This window comes from Sebastes umbrosus, chromosome 21 (genome assembly GCF_015220745.1).
Source record: "Sebastes umbrosus isolate fSebUmb1 chromosome 21, fSebUmb1.pri, whole genome shotgun sequence".
Lineage (NCBI taxonomy): Eukaryota > Metazoa > Chordata > Actinopteri > Perciformes > Sebastidae > Sebastes > Sebastes umbrosus.
The window spans coordinates 7,762,529-7,782,043 of NC_051289.1; the positions used below are offsets into that span (position 1 = coordinate 7,762,529).

The 19,515-nt window shown below is 39.2% G+C and overlaps 1 protein-coding gene across 3 annotated transcripts in view; it reads right to left on the reverse strand.

The window, feature by feature from the left end:
- Nucleotides 1–19,515, reverse strand: part of pou6f2 (POU class 6 homeobox 2) — an 88,940-nt gene continuing 69,425 nt past the window's right edge. For 2 of the 3 annotated variants that reach the window (XM_037756636.1, XM_037756637.1), the window contains exons 9-12: nt 15,802–16,011; nt 13,937–14,090; nt 8,685–8,853; nt 1–3,505 (exon numbers count right to left, since the gene is read on the reverse strand). In XM_037756636.1, the coding sequence (XP_037612564.1) occupies nt 3,001–3,505; nt 8,685–8,853; nt 13,937–14,090; nt 15,802–16,011 (1,038 nt within the window). In that variant the 3' untranslated portion in view covers nt 1–3,000. The remainder of the gene's footprint in view (nt 3,506–8,684; nt 8,854–13,936; nt 14,091–15,801; nt 16,012–19,515) is intronic. The other variant, XM_037756638.1, reaches the window with a different exon arrangement.

Below are 19,515 nucleotides of genomic sequence, written 5' to 3' on the forward strand. Positions count from 1 at the left end.
TTGTTTATTACTAATTATGGTACAAATCAATGTGACAGACTTGAAGCTTTTTTTTTTTTTTTTTGGAAATACACAAAGTGCTGCTTAACTGACCAAACAGATATTGCTCTATAGATTAAGTACAGTTTTCAGTCTATAAAAAAATGAAAACCAACCTCTGCAGGCTCTTCAGCTTTGGTTTCGAGTTCTTCGACTATTAAACAAAAAACGTCAAACCGGTTCGTTTTTGTTAGTAAAATTTCCACAAAAAGCATTTAAAGGTGATTAACAAATCCTCCTAATTGGGTTAAGAGCAACATTACTGTAATCTCCTTTTTCTACGCGGGTCTACAGGTCTGTGAAAAACTGAGAGGTGAACGTCACAATGAGAAATAATGCAACAATAATAAAAAACTGATGACCAGAGTCACACGTGTGTGGCTCAGGAAACCACTTCACAAAAATAAAACAATCATGTGTCACATAATAATAAATAAAACACAAGCCTCTCCCTCCACATTGAAGGTGAACATCAACACACACAGTGCAGAGTAACCGTCTGTCTTTTTCTATACTGACCTGCTGCTGCTTGTATGGCGTTTGTATGATTCTCACGAGAACAGTACTGAGGTAAACCTTGGATGAACTACTGTACATTTCTACTCTTCAATTCTTTTATCTCAGTTTTTTAAAGATTGTCAACATCATGAATCTATTTCTCTGTACAATGTGCATAACTATAGAGCTTTGGTCCAGCATTGAAAAGTTGAGCAAAGGCATTACTCCTTCCTGTGACTTCTTTTTTTTTTTATTCATTTATTTTTTGGTTTTGGTTACAGCTTTATTGATAAGCCTCAGAATAGATCCATATTCTACCTGCAGGAGCCTGCTGCTTTCTCGTATCTGGTGGGTGGGATGCAGACGTGTAGTTTCTTGGCCAAAGATTCGCTTGAATGGAAGCAAAATAAAGGTGGAAATACACTAAAAGTGTTGCTGTAGACATGCAGAAAATGAATATATAATCAAAATTATATCTAAAGTCTCTGCGCACCAAAGAAAATGAGTTGCTTATTTCTTTAAAAACACACACAAGTAAAGCTTTTTCATGTGTTTTTCTAACGTTTACAGAGTGTGCGTGTTTTCCAGGCAGTGAAGAAGAACACAGCAGTGCACAGACAGGAGGACTGAAAGACTGAGATAACCAATGTGACATGGAAGGACAGATATCGAGCAGACACATGATTCTGAATAAATTGCATCAAATTTCACCTCACTTCAAATTAAGTTCACTCGTTCTGACATGTGACACTTATTCTCAACATTCACTTCTTTTTATATATATCTTTTCCTGTGAGGGTTTTTGTGAGATTTGCGGGGACGTTCTTGCCTGGAATATTGACAGTTCCTCACAAGGTAATACCACGTTAAAATGAACAGTTTAGTACAGTCAATTGACTGAAATTAAAGAAAATAACATGAAATCTTGAAGAGAATCTGTTGAAATTAACCTTTTTAAGCATTTTTACTGTAGTAGAAATCAATTCATAGGTGCAGAAAAACACACATTTCCATTAAAATGGTTGATTGTAAACCTTCACTTAACTGAGTACAGAATATAAAGGAAACAACATCGCAGAAAAGCATATTCGAGTTGAAATATTCAGGTTATAAAAACATCTGAACTGGAATGAGCTCGGTAGTTTGGTCAGTGGCAACAAAACAGGCTTCAAAAACACGTTTATTTAATTTTAGGGCTTAATTAAAGGGTTTATCGTGTAAAATAATGTGTTATTTTCAGTGATGTTAGCAGGTAATGATGTTAATTTTGGGGTTGAAATTGATCTTAGATGAAGCTTTAATAATAACAAAAAGTATCCTTCTACATGTGGTTTGAGTTGAAGCATGCAGAAGCAAATTTGCTTGAAATAAAATTCATCCAACACATTTTTCTATATTGCCGTGATCAGTTATTACAGCAGACACTGTTGCAGCTGTTTGACATGGTAGTGTTTTTTTTTTTTGTTAAAGTTGACCCACAGAGTAAAACACTTTAGAAAAAGGGGGGGAGGAGAAAGCCGTGTGAACAATAAAATAAAAATCTTCACCAGTCCTTGAGCTGAAATGTATGTGTTCTTTGGCTATCAGGCTTTGGCAACAGAATGACACAGTAGCTCAAAACAAAGCTGCAGTAGACTTGACAGACACTGAAACCCTCATCATCATCATCATCATCATCATCATGTGAAAGTCCTTAGTTTACTATCTTCTGTCGTCCTCTGAAACAATCTCATGAGATTATTAATAGTAAATACCTGTAAAAGTTGTACAAAGTTACACTGTGACTGAAAATATCTGCAGATGAAACACAAATCAGAGGCAAACAACATTATTATGCAATTGTTTAACAGCAAAGGTTCTTTTTTTTTTGTCCAAAAGAGAAACTTCATCAGCGTGATTCAATTCGAAGACAGCATTTTTCTGTTGTTTTTTTCTTTTTTTCAGATATTTACATACAAACAATGAAGAAAAAAGTAAGCGAGACAAAGATAAAATGTATACTCAACCTCACACATATAGCTTAGATTTGCCAGTACAAATGTAAAAATTTAGAGCACATTTACATTACAAAATTATTCTTAGTACTCAGATGCAACAGACTTTGGTAAATAGTGTTTTGATTTGGTATGATCTCTTTACTAAATCCCTCCTCGTGGGAACCAAAATTTGGGCGATAGTCTGGTCTGTGAGGCCAGAATCTAAAACTCTTTGAAACAGCACACCATATGTTTTTACATAATTCTCAGATATTAATCTCTTTTTTCATGTTTTTGGTTTCGCCAAGGTCATTTACATAGCTGTGGTAATCACACTGACAACACATAGTTTTTGTTTGCAAACTGTCCATCCGGGTGACTCGTGGAACATTTTTTCAGTTCTCATTTCAAAGATGAGTTCATCCACCTTTGTTCTATTTAATGGCTGCCACTTTTCCACTCCGCCGTTTTTGCCGGTGGAGCTCGCTCATTTCGGGAGCTCCTCTAGAGAATCAGTGAGAGGGTCCATCGGTGCAGCCGGGCCGAGGTCGGGCTTCAAACGCTTTATTGTGTTTTTCAAGGCTTGCCTCTTGTTGCAGAACCAGACGCGCACCACCTCCCTGTCATAGTTCAGCTTCTCGGCTATTTCCGTCATTTCCTGTCCGGAGGGGTGCGTGTTCTTCTCAAAGTGGCTGTTGAGGATCTCGAGCGCCTGCGGGGTGAAAGAGGTCCTCCGCTTGCGTTTTTTGGAAGGCTCGCTGCCGATAAACTCAGTCAGGTTCTGCATGCCGGATCGGTGGCGGGCTTCAGCCTCGGCCATCCAGCGCTCCAGAACGGGCTTAATCTTCTGGGCGCTTTTAGGGGTGATGTCCAACTTCTCAAACCTGGCAGGATATAAAAGGCCAGGGTTCAGTTTGCCTGTCAGACTGCTACCTATAGTGTTCTCTTGGGCTTCCTGTGGTAGGAAAAAGTGGCTTCTCAGGATGGTGTGTCTGGGGAGAATTGAGAAAAAAGAATCTTAGGTGCCCTGCCAGAACAACGGATAAGCTGCCTGTCTTTTGTCTCCTCACCCAGAATGCCACAGGGACTGAGACTAACATCCAGGTACACATCCGAGCCAAACTCCTGTATTCTGCACCTGGAAACCCCTCAGCTGCAGCAGCTGGAGCTGACGGTTGCCAGTAGGGTGTTACTTTTCTGGAGGAGGCTGTGCCTCTGTCCCAAATTGGCAATACTGGAGCAAGGAGATGTTGCCAGTGACTAAAAACAGGTCCAGTTGAACCAAAAACATACAAAACATCTAACTGAAAACTGTACTCATAAAGCAACAAAAAAAAGAAACAGGAATTACTCCAAAATATCCCATTTCTTTCCTTCAGGTGATAAAAAAACAAAAATCCACTAATGCATGCAGTTAAATATGGCACCATCATTTATTTACAAAAAGAGCTTGAATTATTAATCAAAATGTACATTTAATACATTTTTCAAACTTTCTTTCGTCCTCTTAACAACGTCTCATTTTATATTTAATAAGAATACATTTGCACACTCTAATCCTGAAGGTTCCTGCAACTTTACGGCCGTGTGACGCGTAATTCTGACTTCTCGCCGCATTTTAGCAAGTCTCAGTAAGAATGGAGAATGAAGCTTTTTATAAAAAACAAACACTGCTGGCTGGCAGCCCAATGACTCTGTCAGGTGCATATGAACAGATACTGTATATGGTGTTAGACTGAGATATGATGAAGATGATGGTCTTATATTTGACAGTAAAAGGATTCCTCTCATGTCTGTTATGTTTATGTTATTTAGTGGGAAAGGAGACTACTTTATCTCAATTTTGTTTAGATGTTTTAATGTTTTAATTTACTGTTATTGGCCTGAGTCTGACCAAAAGTGGATTTTTGAGATCAATTCTGTCATTGATATGAGAGTTTAAAAATTATATTAACATTTGTTTTTTAACCGTACATTATCAGCACACATTTTTGATAAGGATCCTTTAAATTAGGTTATTAAAGATTACAATTTTGACACTTTTACAGAGCAAGGTGTAGACTCCTATAATTTAATATTGTATTTTGTAAATATTGTAATGTTGTTTTAGATATTTTGTATTTATTTACAAGTCACATACTTAATTGATGGACTATATATGAACACCACCCTTACAGTTAATATTTGTCGATAATGTTTGGTCGGGCTCTATTATTATTTCAGTTATTCAAGTCGCAGTGATGCTAACTGACCTGACTGGATAGATTTGAGTCATTCTTTGGGGTTTATTGTTTGTTTTATGGCCATTTTATCTTTTGATAGAGCGACAGGAAACATGGGAAGAACGATACGGGGATAACATGAGATAAAGGTCTGTTTAGACTCAAATAAGTGACAGTTTCAATAGTCACTTAGTACTTAAATTAATTTAATTGAAGGAGCAAATCAAGTCGTGATGATCTTGTATATTTGCAATTTGTTCTCTTTTTTACCTTATTTGATAGCAGACAATATAGAGGTGATAAAAGGAGGGAGAAGAGAGATGACATGTAACAAAGCTGGACTCAGACCAGGGAACTTGTCATCACATGTCAGTGTCTAAGACCTCGAGGCCACCAGGATGCACCCTCAGGTCTTTTTTGCAAAAAATATCTTGATCTAAATGAGATTTCCGGATTTATGTAACCTTAAATTTCACCACAGAAAATAAAGTCTTCATAAGCATCATATGTGCATATAATAGAGGAAGATATCTTATCATAGCTGCTCTTTAAACGCTGATTTCCAAACATTATTAAAGAAATAAGGATACGAGTTTACTAAAAGTGTCTCTGGGACAAACACGAGTGTGACTGCGTGTGTGAATGCTTTTAGTAAAACAACTCGTGATCTGACAGCAGAGATCTGCTCTGCTCTCTGTGGAACAAACAATGCGAACAAGACATTTTTTAATGGCGAGGTGAGCTGCTGCAGACAACAGCAAGCGAGGGAGAGATGACCATGCGTGCATGAACTTCCTCTGCCGCTACACCTCGTTGGTGCATTCCTCCTGGTCGACAGGCGGTATTATTTATAACCTCGTCCTAAACAGTGGAGAGAGGAGGGCTCCGTACTGCGGGGAATACATTAGTAAATATGAGGAGTCACCAGAGACAGGACATTTCATGGATCAACAGGAACCGCGGATACTAAAATGAGTTGAGAGCTGCTCAGCTGGGGTATGCACTCCCTCCTCTAGTGCATCAGCACGAGGGAGATTTCCCTGAATGCACCTCCAGCCTCTCTTCTTTAAAGTACCTTAGGAGTCTGCTTAGACATGCTGTATGTTTAGGCCTCAGTTACTGTTGGCCTGAAGCTTTACAGCCAAGAAGGCTTTGAAAGTATACGCTTAAAACGAGGGCGTATGACCTAAAATCTACACTATATGAAGAGATTTACCTCGACAACAACAAATATGACAACTATTATTTTTTATACATCAGCACACGTATCTCCTTTCTCCGGTTGGTTCACTTCAGATACGATTTGCTGTTTAATTACAGTACGACCAGTTTAAGACAATGAACTGCTGATTGGTCTGTTTATAGACATTTATTGAAAACTGTCGATATATACAGTGAGACAATATCATTTAACTATCTGTTAAACTGTTTATACTGTGGTATGTAACATATCTCTGGTTGTTATAGACTATTGTGGGGAATATTGGATGTCATTAAATATGACTTTGAATTCATATAAAGTACTTGATACATCAAGTACTTTGATTTTTCAGGTGTAACTGGATAAGTCAAAATCAAACATGTATTTTATATATATTTATATTATTAATATTGATATAATGATATAAAATGACGCACTGTATACCATAATATTCATATTTTATCCATATCACTCAACCTTACTGTCAGGAGAGTTGGAATCAAATGTTTTATAAGATTCTTGGTCTTGTTTACTTGATTAAATATTTCCTGGTTTAGATATTAATTTAGATAATTTTAGACTGTATTTTATGAGGCAAAGTTCTTGTAAGGCCATTCATGTTGAGTAAAAGTAAAACACTGATCCTATTAAGAAGTTTGGCTTCTTTTGTTTAATAGAAAAAAGATTTTGTAGACAAAACATTTTTATACTTTAAAAAAAAGTGTTGTATTCAGGTATTGTACACACAACATTAAAACTACGGCTGGGCAATATGGTCAAAATCTACTATCATGATGTATTTCAGATTTCATAGCTTGATAATGATATATATCACGTTATAGCATGTTTTCTGGTAATACAATAAATAAATAGTCTAATGAAATAACTACATGGTAAAGCCTATTTTTGTATACTCCTGTGTGAATTAAATACTTGATAAATGAAAAGTAAACTGAGTATTTTCTCATTTTAAAAACTTGAGTGCATAATTAAAAACAGTTTTAAATGAAATTATAGAGAAAAATTAAATAAATACAGGCCTAGCCTATATCGCTATAGAAACAATATAGAAAAATATATACTATAGACATTTTTATATTGTTTTGACGATATAAATCGTCATATTGCCCAGCCCTAATTGAATGATAACCTGCCCTTGAGATATACATTTGAATCTGTAAGAGATTCATAACATCAGTGGGTTTATTGTCTCGCTCTAATGATAAAATACATAAGATTATGTTTCTATAAGCTGGTCATGTTTGTTTATGCAAGGTCAAATGTGTCTTTGGAAATATTTAGCAACTTACTATCAACTAAACAACGTTTTCTATCTTAAATCGTATAATTAAATTGAGAAATGTATGTTAGATTTAGAGACAAATTAGAGCCATGAGAGGACACACTGGTGCATCATTGGTTTGATGATGCCCTGCTGTAATGCCTGTGCCTGTTTAGATAAACTAATAAAGTGCCTGGAAACATAGAGAGCAATGAAAGGAGACGAGATGGAAGCATCTGTCAGTGTCTGTTCAGCGTCTGGGTTCAGAGCCGCAGCCCCAGAGCTACCGTGACGTCCCGCTCCTCCTCAAACTTCATGTCTGTGTTGATGTTAACTAAACTAAAGCATGTGAAGTTTGCCCCTACTACTTAAAACATCAGGATGTCATGTCCGATGTCATACAAACAAAAAAAAATTGTCTTAACGGCATGAATAACAGCCCACAGAGTGTTTATTTTTGAAGCTAATGGCTTTTAATGTATGTTATAAATATTTGAATTATGCCTGGCTGTAAATATTTCATGTGTGATTTCAAGACTTTAAACATTAGTCAGAGATGGCTGGGCCTCATAAGAACCCCGACCCCTGTAGCATTTCACATTTTATCCGCTGTTTGATGTTGATGTGATGAAATTTTTAAAAGTGCGTGGCAGCGCCGTGTCACATAAACAGTACAGGTCATAAGCAAAGCACATGCAGGGTGGACATTAAAATTAATACAGGAATAAGAGCTGCAGACGGAGGGGAAAACAGGCTACAGTTGTGTTACGTTTTGTGTGTTTTTGACAAAGAAAAGTTGTCAAACATGTATAACCTTTAATTAGATTTTATTTAACATTAACTTCCATTTGTTAACTTTTTAATTAAATAGTTTTGTTGCATTGTAGAATAATATATTTTATTATTTCTTGAAAAATATTTGGGCATGATGTGGCCCAATTATTCTGACTTGAAAGGGAAATGTGGCTCATTGATGCTAAATGTTATTCAAGTGGAAAAACAGGAGGGATGAACCGCTGATTGTCTGATTGTCTCATGAATATATAATGCACCATTTATGACTAAGCTGTCCTGGTGGCAGCCGTAAAACATGGCAATCTTATTAACAGATCATCGCCGTCAAGCTCTCTCATGTTCAGGCGCAGCAGCCGGCGTCGGGCCTTAGTAATTATTAAATGCTTTAAGTGCTTCGTGTAATACTTGTGTATGTATTTTGCATACCCGGCTGTCATGTCAGCGGGGTGGAAGGGAAGGGAGAGGAAGTACAGACATGAGAGCTTCGTTTGTCAGGGTGGTGATAGTCAATTATGTATTTTAATATCTTAATAATGTCTGTTAAAACACAGGATGAAAAATAGATGGCAGTTATGAGCACCAGACGACTCAGTGAGGCTGCAGGACCTGACAGAATTAGGACATATTGATCAGAAATAATGAAGCGTTTGGCTCTCTTTGTTTGCTCTTACCTGCAGATGGCAGACTGGCTGTACGCCGGCCCCTCGGCGGCGCTGAGCGCCTGGCCCACCTGAGTCTGTGTCAGGCCCAGGGACAGCCGGCGGATCTTGAATGCTTTGGCGAATTCACGAATCTCCTCCAGGTTGACCCCGTCCACCTCGCTGGGGGCGGTCTGCGGGTCTGCAATACAACACACATATCTCATTTTATTAGCCCTCTGCTCCGCCGTCGCTTACCTCATTTTCCAGAGTGAATGAAGCAAACATCCAGACATATGTGATCATGATCGTCTCTAAACAATTTTTGAAAAAAGAGTCCAGCTCCGGGTCAGAACTTATTATCTCTCTCTGCCCTTCTGCTGTAAACTCGGAGAGATGTTTGGACGAATAAATTCGTCTGAGGTGTGAATGCAGGCGTGTCATTGCTCTGACTTGCAAGTGTGAATCTTTAATCCCACATACAAAAGCATGGGGACAAAACGACACGACACAGAGCTTCAATAGATGTTGAGCAGATCGATACTGTAGGTCTTTTTCTTTTATCTCGTCTGTATGAATACACATACATACCAAAGCTAAACATTTAAGAATGTATAATCCGTCTGACCCTGTGTGAAGACAGTTCAGGCCTTCAAACCTCCAGCTCCAGTCCAACAGAGAAAGCTCTTTATGCACAGAAATGCTGTTTGTGACTCTGATCTGAAAAACTTCACTGAAGCATTTTGAAGAATTTCCCTGCTAATAAAAAGTGATTTCACATTGTACATCAATGTCAGGTGCCCTGGCATCCTGCTTACTAAAGCAAAGTTTGTGCCTCTGAATTATTCATCTTGGTCATTATCAATGAATTATTAAAGGAATCCTCCAAGCGTATTTAAGCAAAAATCTATGGGGCTGCCATCTCGTTGTGCCTCATAAGTGACGTGTAGCGTATGCGGCGTGCTCCAGACGTGTGAACACTTGGAAGATGAGGGACCGGAGACTCGGAGCCGACTAAATGGGAGGGATGAGCACTCACAGCTTCGGGTCCCATCATCTCCACATTGATGAGCATCTCTTCATCATTCCCCACAGAGTCTATTTACTCAGTGGTTTGAAAGACTAATGGCGCTCCAGAGCAACTGGTCTAACCTCTGGATCCATATTTATCTTTAGACATGAACCCAAACATGATTTAAGATTTAAACACTTCTAATCTATTTTGCAATAACAAATGGAGGAGCAAGGCTTTCACAAAACAAACAGAGAGGTAAATAAAATGTTTGAGAAGATAAATTAAAAAAACAACTGAAACAATTGAGACAATCAATGTCTGGGTCTTTTCTTCACACCAATAATACACTAATAAGCTTCATAATTACAACAGGACAATAACAACTTAAACACTCAATTTATATGCTGAAAAAGAAAATGAGAAAAAGCACCTTCATAAATTACAGGCGAGACTCATTCTTATTATGAGCCAGACACACAATGAAGTCAAGCGTTTGTCTCTGTCTGTCCTCCACTTAAAGGGATAGTTTGGGTGTTTTGAAGTGGGGTTGTATGAGATACTTAACCATAGTCAGTGTATTACCTACAGTAGATGACGGTCTGCATGCCCACCGTTTGGAGAAACAGACAGGAGTATCGACACGGAAGCAAAGCAGTGTATTGTTGTGGATGGCAGAAAAACATATTTTAGCCACCTAAAAGAAAGGCTCACCTAAAAAAAACAATATTCATTTAAGGGTACGTTATATTTAGAATATTTTCACCACTTTACCTTAACGTCAGACGGCCCTTTCTGACGGGGAAACTGAACTGAAAGTGAAACTTATTTATGTTCTCTTCAAAGCCAGCAGGCTCAGATGACAAAAACAGTATAGATAGAAGTTTTCAGTTCAGTTTGCCGTCGGAAAATATTCTAAATATAGCGTACATTTGAATGGATATCGATTTTTTTTACGTGAGCCTTTCTTTTAGGTGGCTAAAATACGTTTTGCTGCCGTCCCCAGCAGTACATTGCTTTGCTCCGGTGTCGGTAACTCCTGTCTGCTTCTCGATGCTGGGTGTCATCTACTGTAGGTAATACACTGACTATGGATAAATACCTTAAACAACCCCACTTCAAAACACCCCAACTATCCCTTTAAGCTAAAAAAATGTTTGTTTTACTTGTGCTGAAATGTTCGTAATCCACCTGAAAACATCAACGGTACATTTCAAAGCATCTTGTGATAGATGACAGTAAAGTACAGTAGTTCACTGTCTTATATTTTCATGTAATGTTAAAATGTAAAGTTTATCAATCAAAAGTTTTAGAGCTGCAACGATTAATCGATTAGTTGTCAACTACTAAATTAATCACCAACTATTTTGATAATGGATTAATCTGTTTGAGTAATATTTTAAGAAAAAACAGTGTAAATTCTCTGATTCCAGCTTCTTAAATGTGATTATTTTCTTTTTTTTTTTTTACTCCTCTATGACAGTAAACTGAATATCTTTGAGTTTTGGAAAAACAAGACATTTGAGGATGTCATCTTGGGCTTTGGGAAACACTGATGCGACATTTTTCACCATTTTCTATCGATTAGTCGAGAAAATAATCAACAGCTTAATAAACAATGAAAATAACCGTTAGTTGCGGCTAGACTAAATGATGATGAACTTTTTAGTTGTGACTTTAGAAGTTAGAAATCTACATAGTCTTAGAAAATATGACGAGGAAAAGTGAACAAATAATGTTCTCCTGTCCCTTAACAAGTTCTGTTTTAGACCTTATTTACACCTGCTATTAACATTTGATCTGTATCTGGATACATTGTTCGCTCTTTGTATTTACACCTGGGATCAATAAGCATTCTTGTTATGTCAATTCACCACACTGTGATCAGATATCAATATGCACATCAGTTAGAAAGAAGTGATGTAGTGGTAAGATGAATGCTAAATTGAGTGTTGCTAGAAAACACTTTGAGTTTCCTATGAGAAATATAAATATAAAGTTAAAATGAAAACAACCCGAAGGCAAAAATATTGCTGACATTCTTCTTTCTGATTGACATTTTCCCCATCTGATTATTTTTAAATAACAGCAACAGACATTCTCAGCGTTTTAATCTGTTTTCTGGCACTTTGTTTGTGGCCAGCGAACGCAATGACATTTCATCTTCTCTCCTCGGCAGACGACTCTGATTCTGTCATGGGATTTTCCTTTGTGTATGTATGCTGCGAGTGATATTGAGGGGAAGTGATATGGCTCGTACTCAGCATAAAGCATTAATTCTATTTACCGCAGAAGCGAGCCACAATGATTTTGTGCAGACTCAAAAATGGTTTATAAGATATTTTCCGAGCTGCGAGTAAACACAAACTAAACACGGTGTCTACAACAAGTTGATCAATGGCGACTTGTTTTTTATTAAATTCAGTGGCATTGTAGCTGCCTTTGAAATGAGTTTACATGGAGTTTAGGGGAATCGACTCTGACAAATGAAATTTATCTGAATAAAAGAGAGTTTTTAAAGGCAGTAGCTGCATGCTGACAGGCTGTGGCCCAGTGATTTATAGGCCCACGCATTGGGAGAATGAAACTTATGTTCATTAAACATAACACACGCCACTTTGGATCGTCTAATAAACCAAAGAACTGACAGTCAGGAAAAAATCAAACATTGTAGGAGGCGGGGATCAGTCATCACTGAGAGTAATGTAGAAACTGTGTGGCCGCCATGTTGAATCTGTAAAGGGACAGTTCACCCAAATTACAAAAAGACATTTTCATTCTCTCACCTCCGGGATCCAGCCATGCAGATCAAATTAAATTTCATTGGTAATACTCAAAACATTCAAAAATGTGTATTGAAAAAATCAGCAGCAACATGTCTTTACAGTGACTGTGTCCCTGTTACTCTGGATAATCCACATGTTGTCACCAGTTTTCATCTGGACTATTTATTCAGTGGAAAGTAGCTCCAATTAAAACAATTCACAGTGACATCTAGGACTGTCGCAATATCAGATTTTCATGATATTGACATGATATTATCATATGTGTATTGTTAACATGCTATCAATATTTCATTTTTAAAATATCACGGCTGTCGTCAATACCAGTATATCGTGACACCCCGAGTGACGTCTCTGCATTGCAAAAATGTCCATATGATCATGTTAATTCTGTCTAGATTTCATTGTCCTGGGTATTTGAATAACCAGATAATAAATATCACTCTTATCAAGATTTCATTTCATTTATTATAGTCTTATTTTCTTAAAACAAAGTGAAGAAAAGGCCAAGGCAGTGAGGATATTTGAAACAGTTTCTAATAACTTATTTCAAGAATTTTCTAGAAATGAGAGTCACTATCTGTACTAGCACCATGAAAAATGTAACCTGATTTTGTGTGTTTTTATGCAAATAGATGACTATAACAAAGTAAAAGGATAACATTTAAATATAAAAACAACAATAAAAACAATCTGTATCGGCCGATATGGCTCATCGACGATCTGCAATCTGTATCTGCGGCAAAAAACGTGATCGGGCATCTCTAAAAGTTATATTTACTCCCTTTTTTTCTGCTGATCCGATCTGTGACTCAAAACCGTGATACGATCCGAACCGTGAGTTTGGTGATCCGTTGCACCCCTAGACATTATACATTTTATTCTCAACAAATCCCATGAAAAGACTAAAAACCATCAATGAATTGACCCTTCTGACAGCCATTTCTTGATATATTTTATTCCTCTGTACCATAGAGCTCCATTATCGTCCAAAACTAATAAAAACACATTGTTGAACTGAGCAACATGTTCCTTCATTAGAATGCACTGTAGTTTATTTTGAGTCAATACCACGTACACTGTCCTGCTGCTGTAAATACTTACTAGAGCACCAAATGTGTATTAATCTGCTGCTGAAAATAGTCCCCAACAAATATGCTATTTCCTCCTGTTTGGATGATGTTTGCTAAAAGCTACAGTGCCCAGCTGTTTTAGGAAATTACTTAGTCTTCTTTAAAAATGAAAGTATGTATTTGTGACCCATTTTTTTAAGATCTACAGTACCTCTTCAGTAGAAATGAATAGGTGGCTGGATATCCTGCATGGCTAGATATGTTTTGTTGTAATTTGAGTGACCCTTGAGCGCACATTCATTGTCATAATATGATACAAGAGTCAGTGGACTTGTATAATCAGAGAAGGGTTATGGTTCTTTTCTTCCATGTATTTGAAGGCGTGTTGCGTTTTTGTGAGCTGTGTCGGACACTTACTGCTGACCAGCTGCCCCACGCTGAGAGCCGAGGAAGAGGAGGAGGTGGAGGAGGAGGAAGAGGCCTGGTGGAGAGGACTCTGTCTGTGGGGCATGTGGAGCAGGTTGGGCTGAGACGATGCGGGGCCTGTCTGACCCTGCTGAGCCTGAGGCAGCTGGACACACACACAAACACACACACACAGAGAGCTGATATAATATATTGACAGCAGGCAGTGGAGGAAAAATATCCATTATTCCCTCGCCCACATCATCCCAATAATCATCATTTACAGTTATCATGTCATTATAGTGATTAGGCTGTTATATTAAACCTAATCAACCAATCAACAGCTATTAAATTAGCCACTTAGAAGCTGAATATAATGACATTTACCTTGGACCTGATGAATAAATGTTAATTACTGCCTGCAGTATTTAAACCGACGGAGCAGAATATAGTGTCAATAGTCTGCTCAATAGACTAGGTACTATTGCAGGAGACAGTGAGAGTCAGCTGAGGTACTCCACCGCTTTACAAACGCTTATCTGCAGAAATCAACTTGAAAACTGCTCGCGACAATTAGAGTCTTCTCCCTCGTCATCAGACCTGCGAGGATGCTAATAATGGCAGCCTGAATCTGAGATATAAACGTGGACACAGCAGTCCCTATATCAAACATAATTCATGATCCACACGCTGCGTGCTCTGATGGCGGAAAAAACTATGTATTTTCATGTTTTATGCACATTTGAATTGCTTTTACAAGATCAAGATGGTGCGTCTTCACTCTTAAAGCGAAAAGCTGTCTCCGCCATAAGCTAGGCCGGCTTCTCCTCTCCTTCTTTTGCTATTAATTATTTTCTCTGTGGCATGTGTTTGTTTGGATGGTGGGGGGTGTCAACAGCGATGCACACACTGTCAGGACTGTTGACAGGCTCGGAGAATTATCTAGCTTCACTGGAAATATTCTAGACTGCAGGCTCTGACAACCGTAAATTATGCCCGTGGAACAATGTGTACATGCGGGCTTTGAAGTGGAGACAAAAGCATAAACATTATTACAAATGCATTAATTCATTCAAGAGTATGATCTGGTGGTTCGGATACGCCACAATTAGGTGTCCATCTGCTGAGAGGTTCATCCATTCTGCACTGTACGGGCCTTCAGTGTGAACTTTTACCCTGTAATTCTGCGCTGACATCGTCATTATCAAGTCAATAACATTTTCATTGTTGTGTGCATGCATCTGACTCCGCAACTGAACGCTGTATAGATCTGCAAGTTGGGGGTGTTTGAGAGTTTCTAGACTTACAGTTTTAACTCAAATCTAGTGTATAAAAAAAGAAAGAACTTGTGTGTTTTTATGCACCTTTAAATCAAAACAAAATACTTCTTGTTCAGCTCAGAGAGGACAAATCATAAAGCTGGAGAGTGTGATTGAGGAAGGAGCGAGAGGTGGAGTGTTTGAGTTTTAAGTGGGGTGATGAAAAGTGTGTCTTTGTTTTGTTTTTGGGGGGTTTGGGCTCTGCAGGGGCGCAGCAGGCTCCCTGAGCCTGAAAGGTTGGCTGACAAGTGCCTTCCAAACATGCAAACACACACACACACATTGTACCAAAAGCTACAATTTCCCAAGTGGAATGATGCAAATGATCGTTACGAGTGTTGAAGCAGGAAAAATACGAGGTGTTTATTAGCATAAAGCAGACCTGACTAGCAGTGCTGGAGTAATGCTTTCATGAATAAACAGAGCTCTGGTCTGACTCCACTAGGTGTTGCTCATTCAACAGTTTTAACGTCTTGATCATGGTTGAAACATCAGTTTATAATAATACAAGATATCTTCCTCTACATGTGTGTGTTTGTGCATCCGAGTGTGTGTTACCTGCTGTCCAGGCTTGATTGGTGACAGCGTGATTCCCTGGGTGTTGATGACAGGCAGGATCTGATTGCCGATCACCGTGGCGATGATCTGGCCTTGAGCGTTGGTCAGAAGCTGAGGTGTAATTGGCTGTACCTGCAGTGCTGGGTTGCCACCCCCTGATTGGCTGGAGGGCCCTGCAGAGTTGGGCATCAGTGGGATTGTTCCAATTATCTACAAAGGGGGTAGAGAGGAGGAGAAATCAGCTGGGCGGTTTTAAAAAGAAGATGGAGCAGAGAGGGTAAACGCTACTGGAGGTATCTGTCTTAATGATCTCCGTCGCTGCGAGAGCTTTTTTTGGCAATGTAATCGGAAACAAAGCGGCCATTTAGCCGTGTTATGAGGTTAATCAGAGCAATCAGTTGGTGAGTCGTCTGTGTGTGATTTTGTGAGAAAAAAACATGCACAAGTGTCCACTGATGGTCTGTCACTGAAGTGGTTTTACAGGCTGGAGCAAGTGAAGCCAAAGCAGACTGCTGGGAGCACACTGCAAAGGTCAGCACTGAATACCTGTGTGTGTGATGGTGCACACCACTGACTGTATTATCCATCACCAGGCCAAGACCGGGATGAGTGTGCGTATGTGTGACTGTGTGTGTGTGTCTAAGTGTGTTTGTGCTGTAAGTGTCTTTGTCTGTCTCTGGTGAGAAGGAGTGAGGCTGCTGAGAGACAGAAACCTCCATTTCACCCTCACAGGCAGAGAGGAAGAAGTGGAGAGAAAGAGCAAGAAAAGAAACAATAAGAGGGAGAAAAGAGGAGCATCGGAGAGTGAGACAGGACAGGACGCTGTGTTTCTAATTCAACTCTCAGGGTCCCAGGGGTACTTCACCCCTCCTCCACCCCCCTCCAGCCCAGGCTTTCCTCTCCTCTGTGGCTGTAATCAGGAAGGGCAGATCAAAGGGGGCGGCAGAGTGTCACTGCAGCGTTTTAGCTCTCAGAGCTGCCAGAGTGTGGCCAAGAGTGGCGCTTTAGGGGGGACTTAGCGCCTCTTCACCATGATGAAGGTTAATGTCATCTGGGGACTGGTTCTGAGCAGCCGTCGCCCCGTCCCCCCGCTGACACCGCTCCTCCACCAAGCCTCATTACACCAGAGAGTAGCTCAACATGGATGAGACGCCCATCAGTCCAAATTCTGTTGTTTGGCAACTGGACAAAGAGCTGCTTTTGCAAAAATTGCTTCGACTCTTCTTTAAGTTCATATTTCAGTGCGAGCTTCTACACCTCAACACGGCTTCTACATAGCTTTAACCGAGCCTCGTCTGGCTGCCTAGTCTCTATCGCCAGCGCTGCTGATGTGTTTCAGCGCGTGGCCCTCCTCCCCCTCCTCTCCCCCCGTCTCTTTGACATAATAGGGAGGGATCAGTGAGAGAAAGGTGGGCCGACAATCTGTAATTCATCCCTGCCACGGCTCATTTGCTTACGTTGCTTCGCATTAGGGGAGAGATAATTTATCTCTCTCTCCGCGCCGGCTTTACAAATTCGCTGTAATGCTCTCCTGCCACTTAGCATATTTTATTGCCCTGCCTGACGCTCTCGTCTCCGGAGTCCCACTGATCCCGCTTTGCATGCCGCCGTGGCAGGGAACTTGTTCCGCTCAATTATTCATCGTCATTGGACTAAGTGGTTGTTCTATAAGCATAATAAAAGAGCAGGCAACTGACAGCTTAGCTCTCGTCCCCGTCCCACCATGCAATGCTCCTCCATCTCACTATCTCAGGCAGATGTTTCATGGCAGTGTCTCACAGAGCTGGAGGGGTAAAGTTCTCACAGTAGTCAACTGTTAGAATTTATAGACAGAAGGGACTTTATTATACACTTTCCTAATGGGGAAAGGTTTACAGATCATGGCCCTCATTTATAAAAGTTTATAGTTTAAGGTAATCAAATCTCAATGCGTCTTGAGTAACAACTGAAACGCATCTGTAGCACCGAAACAATGATCGATCTCATGGCCGTTCTCAGGTTTACTAATTGTTTTAACAGAACTTTCCAGATCTAAATCAACAATTGTTTTTTAACTTTAGTTTATATTGAGGCAAAGTTCATAATTTAACACTGATGTATCTGGCAGTTTGGCAACATGTTTATATTCTCCAAATTAAGGTATCAACATAAGCATTGTTTTAGTATTGAACCAAACCTCAGCTATCAAAAAATCAAAAAATTTAAAGAAAATGCCCAACCCTATAGGCTGCATATTAAGACCATTTCCCAATGTATGCTTGTGTTTTTAAAAAAAGTATGCAACACTTCTGTTATGTTTAAATCTTAAACTAACTTTCTGTGTTTCTTGTGAGACAAAAGGGACTGACAACAACAATTTTTTAAGTCACTGGTTTCATTCTAGGCGTATTGTATCAATACACGGACGTCAAGTATCAATCTTTTATTATATAAACTAATTTATCTTTCAGAGGTTGTGGCAGGCTCAATCTTAAAGCTAGAGTGAAGATACTGGAAGATAATGTCATACTGGTTTGTCGGGAAGAACGCTAAATAACGCTGCAAAGTTACGCTACATTTTGGCGAGGAAAAACTGGCATGGCGACTTTCAAAGGGGTCCCTTGACCTCTGACCTCAAGATACAGTATGTGAATGAAAACTCTGAGATGAACAGACTGAAAACTGGATCTTATTAGATAAAACAGATGTTGACAAACTGCATAATTTGCAGTTGAAAAAAGGTAAAAAATCGCAAAATATCTTATTGCAATACTAAACATACTGCAAAATGTTTAAAAACACATAATATTGTATCGTGGGGACTCGGGTGATTCCTACCCCTCTTTCATTCATTTAAATGTGAAACACATCAGGTCTTGCTATAAATTCCTCATGTTTTTACTGATTATGTACACCACCAGTGAAGTTACTCTTCAGAAGGTTACTCATATTTGGTGAACGTGTGCCTCCAAAGCTGCACTACTCCAAATCAACCAGCAGGAACTCCACTCACTGATGGAGACATGCAATCATTTCCATTTCTTTCATCGTACCACAATTCCATAAGTAAGCAGCTTTCAGGACCTTCTGTCATTCACTGCTGAGGCCCTCTCCTCAGTTATCTTTGAGTTTGCTCTCCTTTATTTGGCTTCCTGTGTTTGCTTCCCGCTCCACTTCGTATGGCATGTGAGTAACGTGCTCTCTCTCCACCCAGCAGAACTCATTAAGATTATGCTGCTCTTGTTTCCACAGAAATGTCATCTCATCTCTCCAGCCAGGGCAATCTGTGTCTTTAGCCATGGTCGCCAGGCAATATCTTTGCCCATTTTCTCTCCTCCACTGTTCATGCGGTGAATTGAGACCCGAGAGGGAAAAATGTTTGGGAAGTTTGGACTCGTGTCAACACACAAGTCCAAAAAAGGCTAACATTCAGAGCAAATCCAAGGCTAAAACAGCAAACTCATAATGGTGCACTGGATAGAAGACATTTCCTGGGTAGACAGGTGTTTTCTATTAATTTAACAGCCTTTGTTTTATTTTCTCAAGATGCAGATACGCAGCAATGATTAGTTGTTTATTTATCCAACAAAAATGTCAAACATTAGCTGCTGCAGCGTCTCAACTTTGCTGCTTTTCTGTGTTTTATATCATTAGAAATGTAATATCTTTGCTTTTTGGAGTGTTAGTCGGACAAAACAAGCAATCTGGGAACTTGGTAGGGCATCGACAGAGTAA